The sequence below is a fragment of the Notechis scutatus genome, chromosome 1 (genome assembly GCF_049901735.1).
Source record: "Notechis scutatus isolate UNSWTSFEM ecotype Mainland chromosome 1, rNotScu1.2, whole genome shotgun sequence".
Lineage (NCBI taxonomy): Eukaryota > Metazoa > Chordata > Lepidosauria > Squamata > Elapidae > Notechis > Notechis scutatus.
The window spans coordinates 170,039,056-170,056,782 of record NC_142009.1 but is presented as its reverse complement, the minus strand read 5'-3'; the positions used below and the strand labels follow the sequence as shown (position 1 = coordinate 170,056,782).

Genomic DNA, 17,727 nt, shown 5'->3' with positions numbered 1-17,727 from the left:
ACCTTTTTCCATTTATCATTTATACAGTACAGAATTGGCCCAAATATTCACCTGTCACCTCTCAGCAATTTTTAAAATGGCTACTTATTAAAAACAGTAAGAAGAGTCTATTTATTCCACTGTCTTTTAAATATTTTTTTCAAAAATATAAATAAAAAATTCTGAAAGAAAAAAAGAACATAATATGCATAAAGGCTACTGATTTCCTGAAGCATGGCATATTTCAGCCTTTATTTTGTGAATTGTTATTTATTTTATAATACTGCAATTAGTTCAATTTCATGAATTTAGGTGACAGAATTCTATATAATGTTTGTTTAAAGCATAGCAGAGGCTGATTCATACACTTATTTGTGACAATTTTTATAAGCCTTGATGTATTGTAAGAATGCTGAACTGAATATCTGAATGCTGTGGCATACTCAGATACCAATTATAAATTACAATTATAGTTTGCTCAAAAGTATTAAAGATTTATTCAGCCTAGAAGGAAAATTATTGTTTAATAAGTAAATATTGAAGTAGAAAATGTGACAGGTGTGACTGGTGAGCTAGCCCAACACTACACATTACAGAATTTTCTGAGATGAAGTTCTCATCTCACCCACCTTGTTCTCTGAAACAAAAGAGACCAGTTATGTAATATTCCTTGTTCTAGCATGTTATGGTATGTTTGTTTTTACTTTACAATATTTTATGTATGTCTGTTTGAAGATGGAACAATAAAAATATTTGGTTTAATATTTTTTTTTGATAAAATTGATAATTAAACTTTGACCAATTCTAGAGGAGGAGGAGATGAAAAGGACATAATATGTCCAGGATGTGAGGAGTCTGTAAATATTTTCACAGCCCTCTTTTTGACTCATGCAGTATACAGGTCCTCGCTGGAAGGCAGGTTGGTAGTAATTGTTTTTTCTGCAGTCCTAATTACTCTCTGAAGTCTGTGTCTGTCTTGTTGGGTTGCAGAGCCAAACCAGACAGTTATAGAAGTGCAGATGACAGACTCAGTAATTCTTCTGTAGAACTGGATCAGCAGCTCCTTGGGTGGTTTGAACTTTCTGAGTTGGTGCAGAAAGAACATTCTTTGTTGTGCTTTTTTGATGATGTTTTTGATGTTAGGTGTCCATTTTAGGTCTTGTGATATGATAGAACCTAGAAATTTGAAGGTCTCTACTGTTGATACTGTGTTGTCCAGTATTGTAACAGGTGGTAGTATAGGAGGGTTTCTTCTAAAGTCTACCACCATTTCTACAGTTTTGAGTGTGTTCAGTTCCAGATTGTTCCGGTTACACCACGAGGCAAGCTGTACAACCTCCTGTCTCTATGTGGATTCGTCATTGTCTCGAATGAGACCAATCACTGTTGTATCATCTGCAAACTTCAAAAAAAACTATATTCCAAACTCATCTGATTTTTTTTTAAAACAAATTTTATTAGTTTTTGAAGACAAACAAAACATAAACCTTGTACACATTAAACCTCTTTCCCTTGTAAATTTTTACAAGGCAGATAATACAATATTTTATACAGTGTGATTTTAATATATCCCATTTCTACTTAAATATCTTTTAACACTCTCATTTCTTCTCATTAAATTTAATCATCATATTCATATTTCCCTCTGTCTTGTTTGCAATTATTCTCCTCCCGCTTTCCTCCAAGGTTTTACTAAATCTCACATAGACATAGACACACAAAACACATAAAGTAAAACTTCTTTTTCAAAAAAGTAGCTTGGCCCTGGATTACCACTCTTTGTATGGACTTCAATTAAATTCATATTCATCTTATATGCCATTACCTATCTTAATTACCATTATGTAATTTCTTTATAACTTCTCCCCGCTTTCCTCTCTTCTTAATTCTATTTTCTTTATTAACTTAATTTAAATCATTATATTTCTATCCTTTGTCCATTGTTTTCCAATTGTCTATATATTTCATTCCCCATAGTAAAATAAAAGAATTTCTCCTGAAATCACAAATCAAAGTATGATGCCTTTCCATCGCACCTCTAAATTAACATTTAAGGTAACTCCAAATTCCCTATCTGATTCTGCTTAGTACATACTACTTACAAAAAGAAAATAGTGAATCCATAACATAATTAAATATATCATTAAACATTAAATCTCATAACATTCCAATTATCTATTTCAAAAGCAAGTATTACAATAATATATTCATACTAACATCCACACAATAGTCAATTAAAATCTATATTTAAACTAAATATTTTAGACCTTCCTTTTAATATTTTATTAAATCTTAAATTCTACCATTATTAAACCTTTAATATTTTAGTCTTTACTCAAATCTTATAAAATTATAATTTTCTATTTCTAATACAAATACTACAATACTATCATATGTACCTTGCAGAATCCTTTTAAAACCAAATTATATTACCCTTTATCCCTAAAAAACCATTTCTTTTTCACATCTTGTTTGATACCCTTGTGGCCTTTTTCCCCCTTCTTCCTCCCTGTCTTATCCCATCTGGTCTTTTTACCCCCCTTAACTTCCCCTCTCTGTTGTATTTCTCTTTCCTTTTGCTTTCTAGCCTTATATTGATTTTGCATCTTACTTTTCTCTTTCTTAGATATTTTTTTAAGTCTTATATCCTTTTTTTCCCCTTTCTTTCTTCTTCCTTTCTTAAGCACCTCTATGGGTTCATTAAAGATGGCTTCTTCTTCTTCTTCTTCTTCCATCAATTGTTGTATTTGCTGATAAGTAGCAAGCGCCATTTCTAAAAAGCAAAAAATTTCTCCCACATCGTCTTTCTTTATTTTGCCATATTCCTCTCTCAGTTTATCAGCAGATAAAGTCATTGTAAATCCTCTTCTTCTTCTTCTTAAAACAGCCAAAGATATTTCCAAGCTTAAAGCAAATCCCAAAGTCCCAAAGTCACCAAACAATCCAAACAAAGCACAAAGTTCTTCCCTTCTTCCTGGGTTAAAATCAGTTGCAAAGGGAGAAAAAGAAAACCAGTCTGTATTTTAAGTTCTTATTACAGTAACTTCCAATCTCTAAAATCTTCCAGGCATCTCCTTCAACAAAATCTTAGTATAAATTTTCCTTTTGTCCTCTCCCTTCCCATTTATAACAAGAAGCTTTAGATTTTTACCTTTTATAGAATAGTAGTATTTTCAGCATTCATTTGTTAATTCCATGTGGAAGGAGAGTAAACTTTCACTTGAAAACACTTTCACTTGAAAACACTTTCACTCGCCGCTTGCCAATCTCTTCTGGAAACAAAGTATCTTTCAAACAAAAAACCAAATCTTAGATTTCAGGGTATTAAATATATCTTCTAATCCCAGTTCAGCCAAAAAAACTTTCGCTTCAAAAATTTCTCCTTCTTCCTCCAGCACGATCTTGTCCGGTTGCTGGCTTCTTTGTGGCGGCCATTGCTGACCGCCACTGGACCGACTTGAGAAAAGGAGGTTATGCCGGGTGGGGAAGGGGTCTGCGAACACCCCAACCCCTTGTCCGGATCCTCCCTGTCTTCGGTTGCCTCTACGGGGCAACCTTATCCTCCGGACCCGTCTGGGTCGGAGGAACCAAGAGCGGCTAGCGCGGCGGGGATCGCAGAGATCGCGAAACCCCGCCGCCTCCGAAGCCGACAAACCGGAAGTTTGATTTTGTAAACCTTTTTTTAAAAAAAGCTTTTAATGTTGACCAAGCTTGTTCAAAAAAATTTCCCAAAGGGAGAGATGTGACATTTTTTGATTAATTAAATATATACATTTCTCCAAAATTGCTAAATCAATATCTCTGAAATCCAGACATATATCCCTTATGGTTATGGTATTTTCCATTTCCTAAGGATTATTCTTTTTGCTATTATTATAGAGCACAAAAAAATCCATCTTTGTGCTGAACAACAAAAAGGATGGTTAAACAGAAGAATCTCACGCCTCTCTACTGTTGTATTCCTAGTAGATCTAAGAATCTAATAGATCTAAAAAGAAAACATGTATACAGATAAATACTTGCAGCATATATCATTATGGGATTTGTAATAAATCAAATTTGATTCATGTGGACAGTTTGAATATTAATTATTTCAATATGTGGATATCCAGTTTTCTTGTGTGTAGGCTTTGTTGTTGTTTTGCTTCAAGTCTACTGGCTTTGATTCCTAGTGATTGCCTGGACTAGGCCCTGAAGTTTTCTTGGCAAGATTTTTCAAAAGTGGTTTGCCATTGCTGTTTTTTTTCTTAAGGCTGAGATAAAGTAAGTGGCTCAAAGTCATCCAGCTGGTTTTGTGCCTAAGGTGGAACTAGAACTCATGGTCTCCCAATTTTTAGTGTAGATATGTTAAGTACTGTACCAAACTTGCTTTCATAGACATATTTAACAATTACCAGTATATTGAAGAGACTGTGTAATTTACCTCATAGAGCATACAGAACAAACTTTATGGCTATTAAAGGGATGGTCTTATGGAATTGCAAGTTGTTAAGAATGACCATTTATTTCAGGGATTGGTAAAAGGTATTGAGGTGCAATAAGTGTCTCTTACAAGCTCAAAATAATCTCTCAACTTGTCTTGCTTTCTTTTGAAGATAATTGATGCTTTTCCCTTTTTCTTAGTGGTGTGACAAGAATCGTAGAAATATCTGGGGAAGGAGGCCCACTGGGGATACATGTGGTACCATACTTTTCATCATTAAGTGGAAGGTAAGGGATTTTCATTATGGAGAAGCAAACCAGTAAAAAAAGTGATCAGATTTTTTTCAAATATCAGCACTAGTATATATTTAACAACACATACTGAAAATCACAATCTTCTTATTCTGTTGAATAGTGAAGGTTCCATTATATAAACCTGGAAGCATGCATTAAAATTAATGTTAAAACCAATTCACAATTAAAAGCCTGACCAAAGAGAAGATCTGTGATTTTAGTTTACTTTTTTTTATTGTCATTGCACCTCGTACAACGAAATCAAACACCATCTTCAGTGCACATCATGACCATGACCATGAAAATAAATACAAACACACATCCTTCACCCTTCACACATTGAACTGAAGATCCCCGACGCTACACCAACACTGCACTATACAGCAGAATTCAAAAGAGCTACTGCCCTGGGATAAAAGCTGTTTTTCAGTCTATTTGTCCTTGTTTTTATTATTCTGTACCATCTGCCAGATGGTAATAGTTCAAAAAAAGGTTCTCAGGATGAGATGGATCTTTGAGAATGTTTTGAGCTTTCTTAAGGCAGCGGGAACTATAAAGCTCTTCCAAAGAGGGGAGAGGGCAACCAATGATCTTCTGGGCAATGATGTTAACCCTCTGGAGTGCTTTCCTATCTGCCACTGTGCAATTGGCAAACCATACAGAGGTGCAGTATGTTAAAATGCTCTCCATGGTGCAGTGGTAGGTCACCAGCAGTTTTTCATTCAGTTATTGTTTTCTGAGAAGTCTCAGGTAGTATAATCTCTGCTGGGCCTTTTTGACCAGGGCTGCAATGTAGGTACCCCAGGTCAGGTCCTCTTTTAGGGTAACACCCAGAAACTTAAAACTGGCCACTTGCTCCACTCGGTCTCCATTGATAAGCAAGGCCTGGATGTCTGATCTGTTCCTTCTATAATCCACTATAAGCTCCTTGGTCTTATTGGTGTTGAGGACCAAGTTATTGTCCTCACACCACAAAAGCAACCGGTCCACCTCATCTCGGTAGGCAGACTCATCCCCCCCGGAGATAAGTGCCATCATCTGCAAATTTAGCAATAGTATTACTAGCGTGAGTGGGAATGCAGTCATGCACATAAAGAGTATAGAATAAGGGACTCAATACGCAACCCTGTGGTGTACCAGTGTTAAGAATAAGGGCTAAAGAGGTATGATTACCTAATCTGACCTTCTGTGAGCGGCCAGACAGGAAATCCATAATCCAAAGGCAAATTGAATTAGAAAGCCCAAGGTCCAGAAGTTTAGACACTAGTCTATGTGGAAGAATTGTGTTAAACACAGAACTAAAATCCACAAAAAAGCATCCTCACATAGCCCCCCCCCCCCGCTGTTCTAGGTGAGTCAGAGCAGTGTGAAGAGTGATGGCTATAGCGTCCTCTGCAGATCTATTTTTTCTGTATGCAAACTGGTGTTTATCAAATGTATGCGGAAGACCAGAAATGATGTGCCGGCAGACCAATTTCTCAAAACACTTCATGATGATAGGAGTGAGTGCCACTGGTCTGTAATCGTGAGGTTATTGATAGGGAACTTCTTTGGCAGCGGAATGATGGTGGAAGCTTTCAAACAAGATAGAATAGGCCTGGGATAAAGACCGATTGAAGATCCTGGTAAAGACTCCAGCCAACTGATCAGCATAGTCTTTAAGCATTCGGCCAGAGATACCATCAGGACCGGCAGCCTTTCTCGGGTCCACAGCCCTCAGAATGCTCCTCACCTCCTGTTCTTCCACAATGAGGTGGGGGCTACAATTGGCTGGTGGTTGTATTTTATCTGTCTCTGATGTCTCCACTTCAAAGCGAGCAAAGAAATGATTCAGTTCCTCTGCCAATGAAGCATCCCCCTCAGCAGGGATGACATTGGTCAGTTGATGGTTTGTAATTTGTTGAATCCCTCGCCACACCTGCTTCATGTTATTGCTATAAAAATTATCCACAATCTTCCTCTTATACTCAGTCTTGGCCTTCCAAATACCTTTCTGATCTACAGAGGATGCACTTTATAGAGCTCTGAGTCATCTGGAGAACAAACAGAGCTATGTGAGGATGCTCTTTGTGGACTACAGCTCTGCGTTTAACACTATCATCCCAGATACACTTGTAACCAAACTGTATAATCTGCAGGTCCCCACTCCCATGTGGTCCTGGATTAAGAACTTTTTGACAAACAGACCCAGTCTGTTAGACTTGGCCCCCACCTTTCTTCCACTATTACACTCAGTACTGGTTCCCCCCAGGTTTGTGTCTTGAGCCCCCTGCTATATGCCTTGTACACCTTTGACTGCTCACCAAGCCACGCAACAAACACCATCATAAAGTTTGTGGATGACATGACCGTGATTGGCCTCATCTCCGGAGAGGATGAGACAGCATATAGGGCAGAGGTAGAGAACCTGTCTATCTGGTGTTCACAAAACAATCTGTCACTGAATGTCCATAAAACCAAAGAACTGATTATGGACTTCAGGAAACATGGATAGGACCACGCCCCACTCATCATCAACGGAGAATGAGTGGAAACTGTCCCTACGATCAGATTCCTTGGCATCCATATTTCAGCCGATATCTCCTGGTCCCCTAATACCAAGGCCATAGTGAAGAAGGCTCAGCAGCGGCTGCACTTCCTGTGGGTTCTCAGGAAGAACAACCTGGATAAGAAGCTGTTGCTGGCTTTCTATAAAGCCTCTGTGGAGAGCACTCTGACATATTGCCTGGGTGTGTGGTATGCAGGCTCCACAGCTGAGGACAGGAAAACTGTACAGAGGGTGATAAACACAACTCAAAAGATCATTGGTTGCTCTCTGCCCTCCCTGGAAGACTTAGCCAGGTCCCACTGCCAAAGCAGAATCAAGACCATCATAGAAGACCCCTCACACCCTGGCAATTATCTTTTTGACCTGCTGCCATCTGGACGGCGTTTTAAGTCAATAAAATCCCACACCACTGGACTTCCGGTTTGAGCTTCTTCAGCGGCAGACCGAAACCTCGTCTCTGCAAGGCTTCGATCCGTGGTCGCCGCTGGAGCGCCCCGAGCCTGCTGGTTTCGGGGCTAAGCCACCCCATAGAGGTGGTGAAGAGGGGGTGACTGCCAGCAGGGTTGAGGAGAGCCGCATCTCTCCTCCCCAGCTGGCCATTATTCCCTTTCCCGAAGGCGGTTGCATCGGTGGTCAGAAATGGCCACCACAAAGAAGAACTCAACCGGAAAAGAATGTGCAGGAGGAAGATAAGAAGAGAAAGTTTTGGTTGACTGGGTCAAACAGCAAAAGCAACAAATAAGGTATCCTGGAATTGAAACTGTTAAAAAACAATAACATTGTTCCCTAAGAAGATTTTTAAGCTGCGAAGGAGAGAGAAAAGGGAAAAGATTTGGTTTTCTCCTTTTCCTATACTGACAGCTAAGAGACTTAAGCAAGAAATTGGAAAAAAATCCACTTTGACATCAATAGGCATTTAATGCTGAAAATAAAAAGTCAAAGGGGATAATAAAGATTTCTGGATAATTAAAAGCTTTTGAAAACAGGAAAGGAGAGAAAAGAATAAAAGGGTAGGATCTGGAAGGGAGGAGACTGCCTGGAATTAAAAAAAGAACTTACAGCAAAATCTCAACAAGACTTCCAAAAGATACATTCTAACTGAAATATCGCAACAAAAACCCCAGGAAGAGAAAGTCGAAAAAGAAATAAGAAGATATAACTCGGGACTATCTGGATTACTTGATGATTTCTGGATTCTTGGTTATTGTTTTGAATGACTAAAATCAATCGGGTGGTTGTTTAAAACTTTTTAAAATGGCTCCACTTTTAGAACAACTGAAAATGGAACTTAAAAGTACAAAGAAGATGCACAAGAAGGGAGAGGTTCTTTTGGCTTCGTATTTCAGTTTTTAGAAATGGAGATTTGGAATTATGAGAAACAACAAGAAATGCCTGCCGAACAAGAAGATTGCGACAAAGAAGAAGCCATCTTTAATGAACAAGTAATCTTAGATGGGGGGAAAAAAGTAAAGGGGGGAAAGAGAATGGAAACTTTAAGATTGGGAAAAACAACTCCAAAAAAAAAATAGAGTGAAAAATAAGTATAAAATCAGAAAGCAACAGAAGAGGGAAATGCAGAAGAGAGAATTAGAACTAGAGAGACAAGGGGGTAAAAAGGGGAGGGAGAAGATGAGAGGGAAGAAAGAAAGGAAAAGAAGTTATAAAGGACAGAAGCAAAATATAGAGAAACAGGGCCTATTTAGAGATAATGGGTGAAAACTTAATGGAAAAGGGGATTCTGCAAAGGTTCATAAGATAGTATGGTTATATTAGAAGCAGAAATAATTTTAGAAAATATGAAACAATATATGATTAAAATGTCTGATAAAATAGCTATCGTAATTCAGTGGAATGCTTGTCCATAAATAAATGTAACAAAAGGTATATTTAATGATTTATAAAACATATGTGAAGAGAAATAAGGGAAAAATTAATTATGGAGATTATATGTGTTTTTAAGGAAGTATGATATTTAATTGAAAAGAAGTGTTAAAGATGTTATGGTTTTAATGATTATTAATGATAGAACTGAACTGGAATCGAATGAGGGTTTATAATTACATATATTTACAATCTTTCTTTCTTTTTTAAAGAATATAATGTGTATTATAAGAATGTGCCAAGCAGAATTCACTTGGAAGTTATGTATTATGTATTATATTGAAGGTCATAAACTTAAGGTATATATTGAAGTTTAAATAAGAGTTGAATGGATGTAATTAAAAGATATAAAGGTGTCATACTCCAATTAGTAACTACAGGAGAAAATTTGTTTAATGAGAAAAGATAATATGAAATTGAAACACACAGACAAAAGTATAAATATAATGATTTGAATTGAGATGAGATAATCAAAATAAAATTGAGAAAATTAAAAGAGGGGAAAAAACTATATAGAAAATGTAAAATAGTATAAGATATGGAATAGAATACAAAAAGGAGCATGAAATTGAGTTTTGTGTCTGTATAAAGAAGTTCAACCCGGGACCATGCTATTTTCAAAAAAGATGTTTTACTTGTATTTTGTGTGTGAAAACCCAAATAAAACTTTATTAAAAAAAAAAAATCCCACACCACTAAACTAACAAATAGTTTCTTTCCCTGGGCCATCCGAACCGCAAATAAACACAAAGTCACTAACTTATTAAGATGTGAAAAGATGTGAAATCTCAATACCCCATTCAGATGTATAATAACATATTACAATACAATCCATCTCTTATGTATCATACTCGGCTAAGTGTTACAGTCAGTGTTGGATGTATATTTTGTGTATATTCATAGATATTGTACTCTCAAATTGCAAATGGAGACGTGGGTACTCTATTTTCTTATCTTCATTTTTAAGTGCTTTGGTTTTATTGTATTGCAAACAATTGCTGGGGTGCACCCACAGTTTCGTTGTACTTGTACAATGACAATAAAGTTGTTCCTCCTCCTCCTCCTCCTCCTCCTCCTCCTCCTCCTCCTCCTCCTCCTCCTCCTCCTCCTCCTCCTCCTCCTCCTCCTCCTCCTCCTCCTCCTCCTCCTCCTCCTCCTCTCTTCTTCTTCTTCTTCTTCTTCTTCTTCTTCTTCTTCTTCTTCTTCTTCTTCTTCTTCTTCTTCTTCTTCTTCTTCTTCTTCTTCTTCTTCTTCTTCTTCTTCTTCTTCTTCTTCTTCTTCTTCTTCTTCTTCTTCTTCTTCTTCTTCTTCTTCTTCTTCTTCTTCTTCTTCTTCTTCTTCTTCTTTCAGATTAGCTCTGGCAACACTGTATCTTGCCCCATCAACAGATCTAAGGGCCTTGGTCCTGTCATGCAAGAAGTGCTGGACTTCCTTAGTCATCCAGAGTTTCTGATTGGGATAGATCCTAATACGTTTATCTACAGTGATTGTATCTGTGCAGTGTTTGATATAGCACAGAACAGTTGCAGTGTGCACCTCTAGATCAGGGTGGTAAAAGACGTCCCAATTTGTGTTCTCAAAACAATCCTGAAGTTGTTGGGAAGCATCTTCTGGCCAAGATTTCACTGTCTTTATTATAGGCAGAGACATCCTAAGAGGGATGTACACTGGTGCTAAAAGCAGTGACATATGGTCTGATTGTCCCAAATGTGGTAATTGTATAACCTTATAGCCATGTTTGATGTTTGTATATACTTTGTCCAATTTGTATGCTCCTCTAGTAGCACACTTAACATGCTGATAGAATTTAGGGAGCACTTCTTTAAAATCAGCTTGATTAAAGTCCCCTGCTATGACATGCACAGCATCAGGATACTTATTCTGCTGATTACTAACAATGTTATATAAGAATCCCAAAACTATGGTAGTATTGGCATCAGGTGGCACATAGACTGCAGTAATCAAAACCACACTGAATTCCCGCGGAAGATATATGGGTCTACATTTAAGAGTCATATACTCCAGATCCATGGAGCAGTGGCTGTCTACACCAGCTTTTGTTCACATAAAGGCTTAAACCTCCCCCTTTGATCTTGCCAGAATCTCTACTCCTGTCCTGCCTGTGAGCTATGTAGCCTTCCAGTTCAACAGCTGCATCTGGAATGAGTGAGTGAAGCCAAGTTCCTGTGATTAGCAAAACACAGCAGTTCTTGATGAATTTAGTCTTTGTAATCTGTAGCCTTAATTCATCCATTTTGTTAGTCAGAGATCTTGCATTGGTAAGAAATATACTTGGAATTGAAGGCTTGTGTGGAAACTTACTGAGCCTAAAGAAAACCCCAGCACGGCATCCTCTCTTCCTGTTTCTGTTCCTCTTTCTCCGCCTCTTCCTCCTTCCTACAGGGATAGTGATCCATGATTCCTCCAGGGGCCTAGCTGCCTCCTTCGGTATGTTATGAGAATGTATAAGATCATCCATAATAGCCTTTCACATTTCAGTCCAATATGTAACAAGTCTTGCTGACTATAGATGCTCCTTGCCCCACAGGATTCAATCAAGGAAAGGATCCAAAGGACACCCAGAATCATACACACCATGCACTGAAAGAAGGAGCGGTTAGCCGCAGCATCCATGTGCACAGCCATCTTGAAAACCATTTAGATGTAGAATTGTGAATATGATTGCTGCTTTCATCTTAATAAGAAGATTAATATTCCTTCCCCAAACCATTTATAGGTGGAGGATGGCCCAACTTCTCAAAAGAAAGAGGCTTTCTCTCCTTATATTGAAAGAGCCTAAGAAAGAGTACCTGACTTGATTTGCAACTGTACAGGTTGTTCATTGGGATAGCAAAATACTTGCTAGAGAAGGATTACAAATAAAAGAACCCTTTTCCAACAGTAACCACAGCATGATTGACTTTTGTCTCAACATAAGTCCCCACGAAAATCATCACAATATCGGGATCCCCAATTATAACTTTAAAAAAGCCAACTATGATCTCATAGACACTGACTTCTCATCTCTTGATTGGCAAATCCTATTCACTGGCTGCAATACTGCTGAAGACCAGTACAACATTTTTTTACTCAAAGTCAAAAGAGTCATCAAACTATAAGTACCACTAATAACCCCCAAAACCAGAAAAAACAATTACCCATAACAATAAGGAAGCTCCAATAAAAAAAAATCCCTTTGGTGGAAAAACAAAACTGGCTATATAGCCAACTTTAAAAGCCGCTACAAAAACTTATGCTACAGATAAAGATTGAATGCACCAATTATCAGATCAACACATTCTTTAACACATTCTTTGGCTCAGTCTTTGTAAACAGCAATGGCTCATGCCCAATATTTCATACTCAAACTGCAGACAATTACAATGATCTAATACATATCGATTTTACAGAAGCTAATGTCGAAAAAGCACTATGCAGTCTAAAACCATCTCTATCTATTGGACCTGATGGATTATGTGCCTATTTTTTAAAAAGGCTTTCCACTGCTATAGCAGAATCTCTAAACATAATCTTTGAAAAAACTTTTCAGGACCCGTTCCTTGCCCAACCTATGGTCACTAGCCATGGTCATCCCCATCTTTAAAAAGGGAGACCCCAGCCTAGTTGAAAATTACAGACCAATCTCTTTATGTTGCATCACCTGCAAAGTCATGGAATTAATTATTAACCAATCCATTATCCTCCACTTAGAGACAAACAACCTAGTCTCTAACAAACCATTTGGTTTCAGAAAAAATTATCCTGTAATCTGCAACTCCTACACTGCAGAAACATGGACTACTCAACTCGATCAGGGCAAAGCAACAGACACAATCTACATAGATTTCTGTAAAGCCTTTGATTCAGTGGTACACGACAAATTACTTCTAATATTAAAATCTTATGAAATCTCTGGACACCTGCATAACTGGATAGAGGCATTCCTGTCAATCAGGCAACAAATGGTCAAAATAGGGAGCGCCCTATCAAATCCCATACCTGTCAACAGCGGTGTCCCCCAAGGCAGTGGTCTAGGACCTACTCTCTTTATACTTTACATAAGTGACCTTTGTTATATTAAAAGCAACTGTGTTCTTTTCGCTGATGTTGTAAAACTTTTCAACATCACAGACAATACTACTACCCTACAAAAAGACCTTGACTATGTGTCAGAATGGTCCAATAAGTGGCAACTTCAAATCTCAACAAACAAATGCTCTGTCTTACATATTGGCAAAAAAATCAGAAAATAAAATACAAGCTGAATGGACATGACCTTGTAGATGACCTCCACTTGGTCAAGGACCTTGGAGTACTCATCTCTAATGATTTAAGTGCTAGAGCCCATTGTAACAACACAGGCAAAAAAGCATTAAGAGTTGTTAACCTAATCCTGTGTAGCTTTTTATCCGGTAATATTGTACTATTAACTAGAGCATATAAAACATTTGCTAGGGACTTCTGGTGGTGATGTCGTGACAGTGTGGGGAAAGAAGAATGGGCTCCGTTCCTTTATCTCAAATCTACAGGTTGGGAGGACCCTGCAAGGACACGCAGGTCTTGAAGAGATTTGTGGTGGATTGGGGAAACCTGAGGAGCAGTGTAGATGGAGGATGACCACCCCTGCGATGAAGGGATACCCTTCTAGTCCAGCGTGCAAGCATCTGTCAATTCTCAATGGCGGATCTGAAGTCGCGACAATCCAATTGAAAAGAAGAAGCAAGAACTTGCAATAACAGACTGTGGCATCGATCAGACTTTGCAGTGTGAGGATCGAGAGCAATGAAAAGTGACAGCCCAAAAAGAAGGTTTGTAAATCGTAAAGGGTGAAAGAGGTAGTCTCTGACAGAAATTGGGCTAGAGCTCGAAAAGTGGCAGTGATTTGGTAGCGTCGAGAGCGGTTTCTGGGAGCGAAGGGCTTGCCCAACCTAACTAATTTTCTGAAATAGAGCGAACAAGAAGACGACAGAGAAATTAAAACTAAATAGATTCAAGATATTCAGACTCAGAATGTGAAGAAGCCAGAATGGGTGTTTAAGAACTTTGGGGAACTGATTACTGATTATGGACCACTTTCACTCAGCGGTGTTAAAGACAGGGAGGAACAGAAGAGAAAGTGGCTGATGCAATAGAGACGATCGAAGTTCTTAGAAAAGAAGAGCGTGTATTCCACAGTAAATTTGATAATTTAAATCCAACCAAGGATAATAACATTTAACTGTGAAGGTGTCTGATGAAATGATTAATGAAATAATTTAATAATTGTATAATATTATTAATATCAACAATTAAGATCTTTGTATAATTGATAACAGAGGTTTAGAATATTGGGGAATACTTAGCTATAATATATATATATATATATATATATATATATATATATATACACACACACACACACACACACACACACACACACACACCTTATGCTTTATTATTAGAGGGGGGGAACTCTTTAATGAATTGGTTAAAAATCTGAAATAGAGTGTATAGACTAAATGATTGCTTGATTGTATAATAAAAAAATATAAGAACATATAGATAAAGGTTCAAGTTAGTATTTTATAGTACATATTTTATACTGTAATATTTTAGCATATAAAATATAAAGTGTCCAGCTATATCATACCAGTAAATTGTGTTATTAGAGGAATATATCTTAAATTTATTCAACTAAAATAATTTATAATCAACTGTCAAAATTAAGATTTTTGTATAATTAACAATAGAGGATTAAGATATCAGGAAATATTTAGCTTACATATATATACATATATGCGCGCACACACACACATATATATACACATACTCCATACTTTATTATTAGAGGGGGGAACTCTTTAATGAATTGGTTATAAAGCTGAAATAGAGTGTGTAAACTAAATGATTGCTTGATTATATAATAAGAACTATAAGAACATATTGATAAAGGTTTAAGTTAGTATTTTATAGTATATATTTTATAATATTTTATAATATAGTAGTACATAAGATATACAGTATTTAGTTATACTATATAGCAAATCTTGTTATTAGAGGAATATAGCTTAAATCTATTTAACTAAAAGATAGACTATAATTATATAGTGAGCAACATTGACAATTAATTAACTTCTCTATAAAGTATATTACAAGGGGAGATCTAGAACTGTGATTCAGTTAAAAGAAATATAGATGGAGTTAAATATAGAGAACTGTGTATAAAACATAAGGATAATAACAACTAAATGATTGAATGTTAATTAGGGATAACATATATAACATTTTAGAAGAACGGAATAAAATACTAAAAGAAATGATGAGCATTACCACACCAACTTTGAAGGCCGGGAAAAAAACAACACCAATCCCATCGATATCAACAATGACTGTCTCTCCATCGACACAAAGATTGATTGAAGGGATGCTCACGGCGGAAAAACAAAGTACAATCCCAAATACACAAAACATACAAACAATACTTTTAATAATACAGGAAACAATGATTAAACTCCAGGAAATGATGATGAAAAATCACAGTGAAATGAAAGCAATGATAAGTGAAGTGAAAGAAGAAATGGGGAAACTGAAAAGTGAAATGAAAAGTGACATACATAAATTAGATGAAAAAATAGGCCCAATTCAGCAAGCACTGGGGAAAAATGAAAGAACATAAAAGTGGTAGAAATATGAACGGAACAAGCGGAGAAGAAATTGGAGCTAGTTGACCAGAGGATGAAAACAATAAAGATTTAGAAGACTCCCTTATCCATTTGGAGATGGATCGTGCAGCCTCCTATCTCAGGTTCTAGAATGTGGTAGAAACAAAAGAAGAAGATTTAGAATAAGTAATGGCTGAAATAATAGCCAAAACCCTTCAAAGAGATAAGAATGAAATCCTTACCGAACTGGATGATGTATATAGAGTGAGTACAAACTATGCCAGAAGACATAGACTACCAAAGGAAGTACACAATAGGTTCATGCGGAAAAAAGTTAGAGACATAATCTATAAAATAACGAGGGATGAACCAATGAGGTACAAAGGAAAGGAGATACAAACATTGAAGCAGATCCCGAGAAGAGTAAGGGAGCAGAAAAGGGACTATCGATTCCGGGCAATGCAGCTAACCAAACGGAATATACTTTTTAGGTGGCTAGTCCCAGAGGGGATGCTAGTGTCATGGGAAGAGAAGAAACTTAAGATTGATACCCTAGGGAAGGCGCAGGAGTTTTATGATCAACTTGTAGCACCTCACTCTCCGATAGCCCTGGCCCCATCCCTGCATCACACGCAGGCCCCTTGTCTGAGTCCTTGCTGTCAGAGACCTCAGCCATCTGCACTTGCTGCCAGCAAACAATAACAGAAAATATCTAGAATACCCCAAATTAGGCAAACTCCATACAGCATTAGCTGATTTTAAAAAAGGGATAGCCATATATGTTAGGGAAGAAATAAAAACAAACTTAATTTATACAGACTCCAAAGGAAGAATATTAATGACTGAAACATGATAGCCCAGAAGCCATTATTATTAGTGGTAATATACGCACCAAATGAAAATCAGATAGATTTTTATAGTTACACGAGAAAATTATAGAAACGGGACAGAGAAACATCTGCATAGTAGGGGACTACAATGCAAAAGTGGACAGTAAAAAGGACTATATAAGTGATAAGAAAAAAAAAAAGAAAATATTGCCAAAAACATGTTTTGAGATGATAGCTGAATTAAATTTAATAGATATATGGAGACAATTGAATCTAGATTAAAACAGTTCATTTTTTACTCTAATCCACCCCAATCTTAGTCCCGGATTGATAAAGCCTGGATGAATGGGGAAGTAAGAAAAGGAGTGGAGAAGATTGAAATACTACCGAACACTTGGGCAGACCACAATCCATTTAAAATAATCTGGAGAGGTCAACAGAAAACAATAAGAAGATAGACTTTAAATCCACAAATAATAAAAGAAAAAGAATTTACCCAAAAATTCATGAAGGAACTCGGATTATTTTTCAAAGAGAATACAAAACTGCGTACATCAATACAAAACCTTTGGGACACCATGAAGGCTTATTCATGTGGAATTATAATATCATACACAGCCAAAAGAAATAAAGAGAAGTGGAAACAATAGAATATATTACAAGAAAAAATTAAAAACCTAGAAACCCAATTACAGAAAACACCACAGAATACTAAAATTAAAGGGGAATTGACTTTAACCAAACACAAACTTAATATTTTAGAACAAGAAGATGGTAAAGAATTTAAAAGCAGCAAAACAAAACTTCTTTGAGCAAGCGAATAAACCGGGGAGATAGTTGTCCCATAGATTAAAAAGAGAGAGAGAGAAGAAGATAATACACCAGCTTCAGGATGATAATGGAGAGTTTCAACATATGATGGAAGGGGGGAAAAAGATTTGTCTATCAGTACTTTGAGGGCCTGTATAAAAATGAAGAAATAGAGGAAGAGCTAAAAAGCAAAAAAATAATAATAATAGAACTCCAGATCCAGATGGGCTCCCAGGGGAAATATACAAGATGATGGGTAAACAGATAGAACCACTAATACTAGAACTGTACAATGAGATATTGACGGAAGCCAAACTGCTGG

The 17,727-nt window shown here is 36.9% G+C and overlaps 1 protein-coding gene across 4 annotated transcripts in view; it reads left to right on the top strand.

Moving 5' to 3' along the window:
• PARD3B (par-3 family cell polarity regulator beta) overlaps positions 1 to 17,727 on the top strand; it is a 926,621-nt gene that overhangs the window by 271,914 nt on the left and 636,980 nt on the right. For all 4 annotated transcript variants that reach the window (XM_087949489.1, XM_087949488.1, XM_026673207.2 and 1 more), the window contains exon 6: positions 4,603 to 4,689. In XM_087949489.1, coding sequence (XP_087805615.1) covers positions 4,603 to 4,689 — 87 coding nt within the window. The remainder of the gene's footprint in view (positions 1 to 4,602; positions 4,690 to 17,727) is intronic.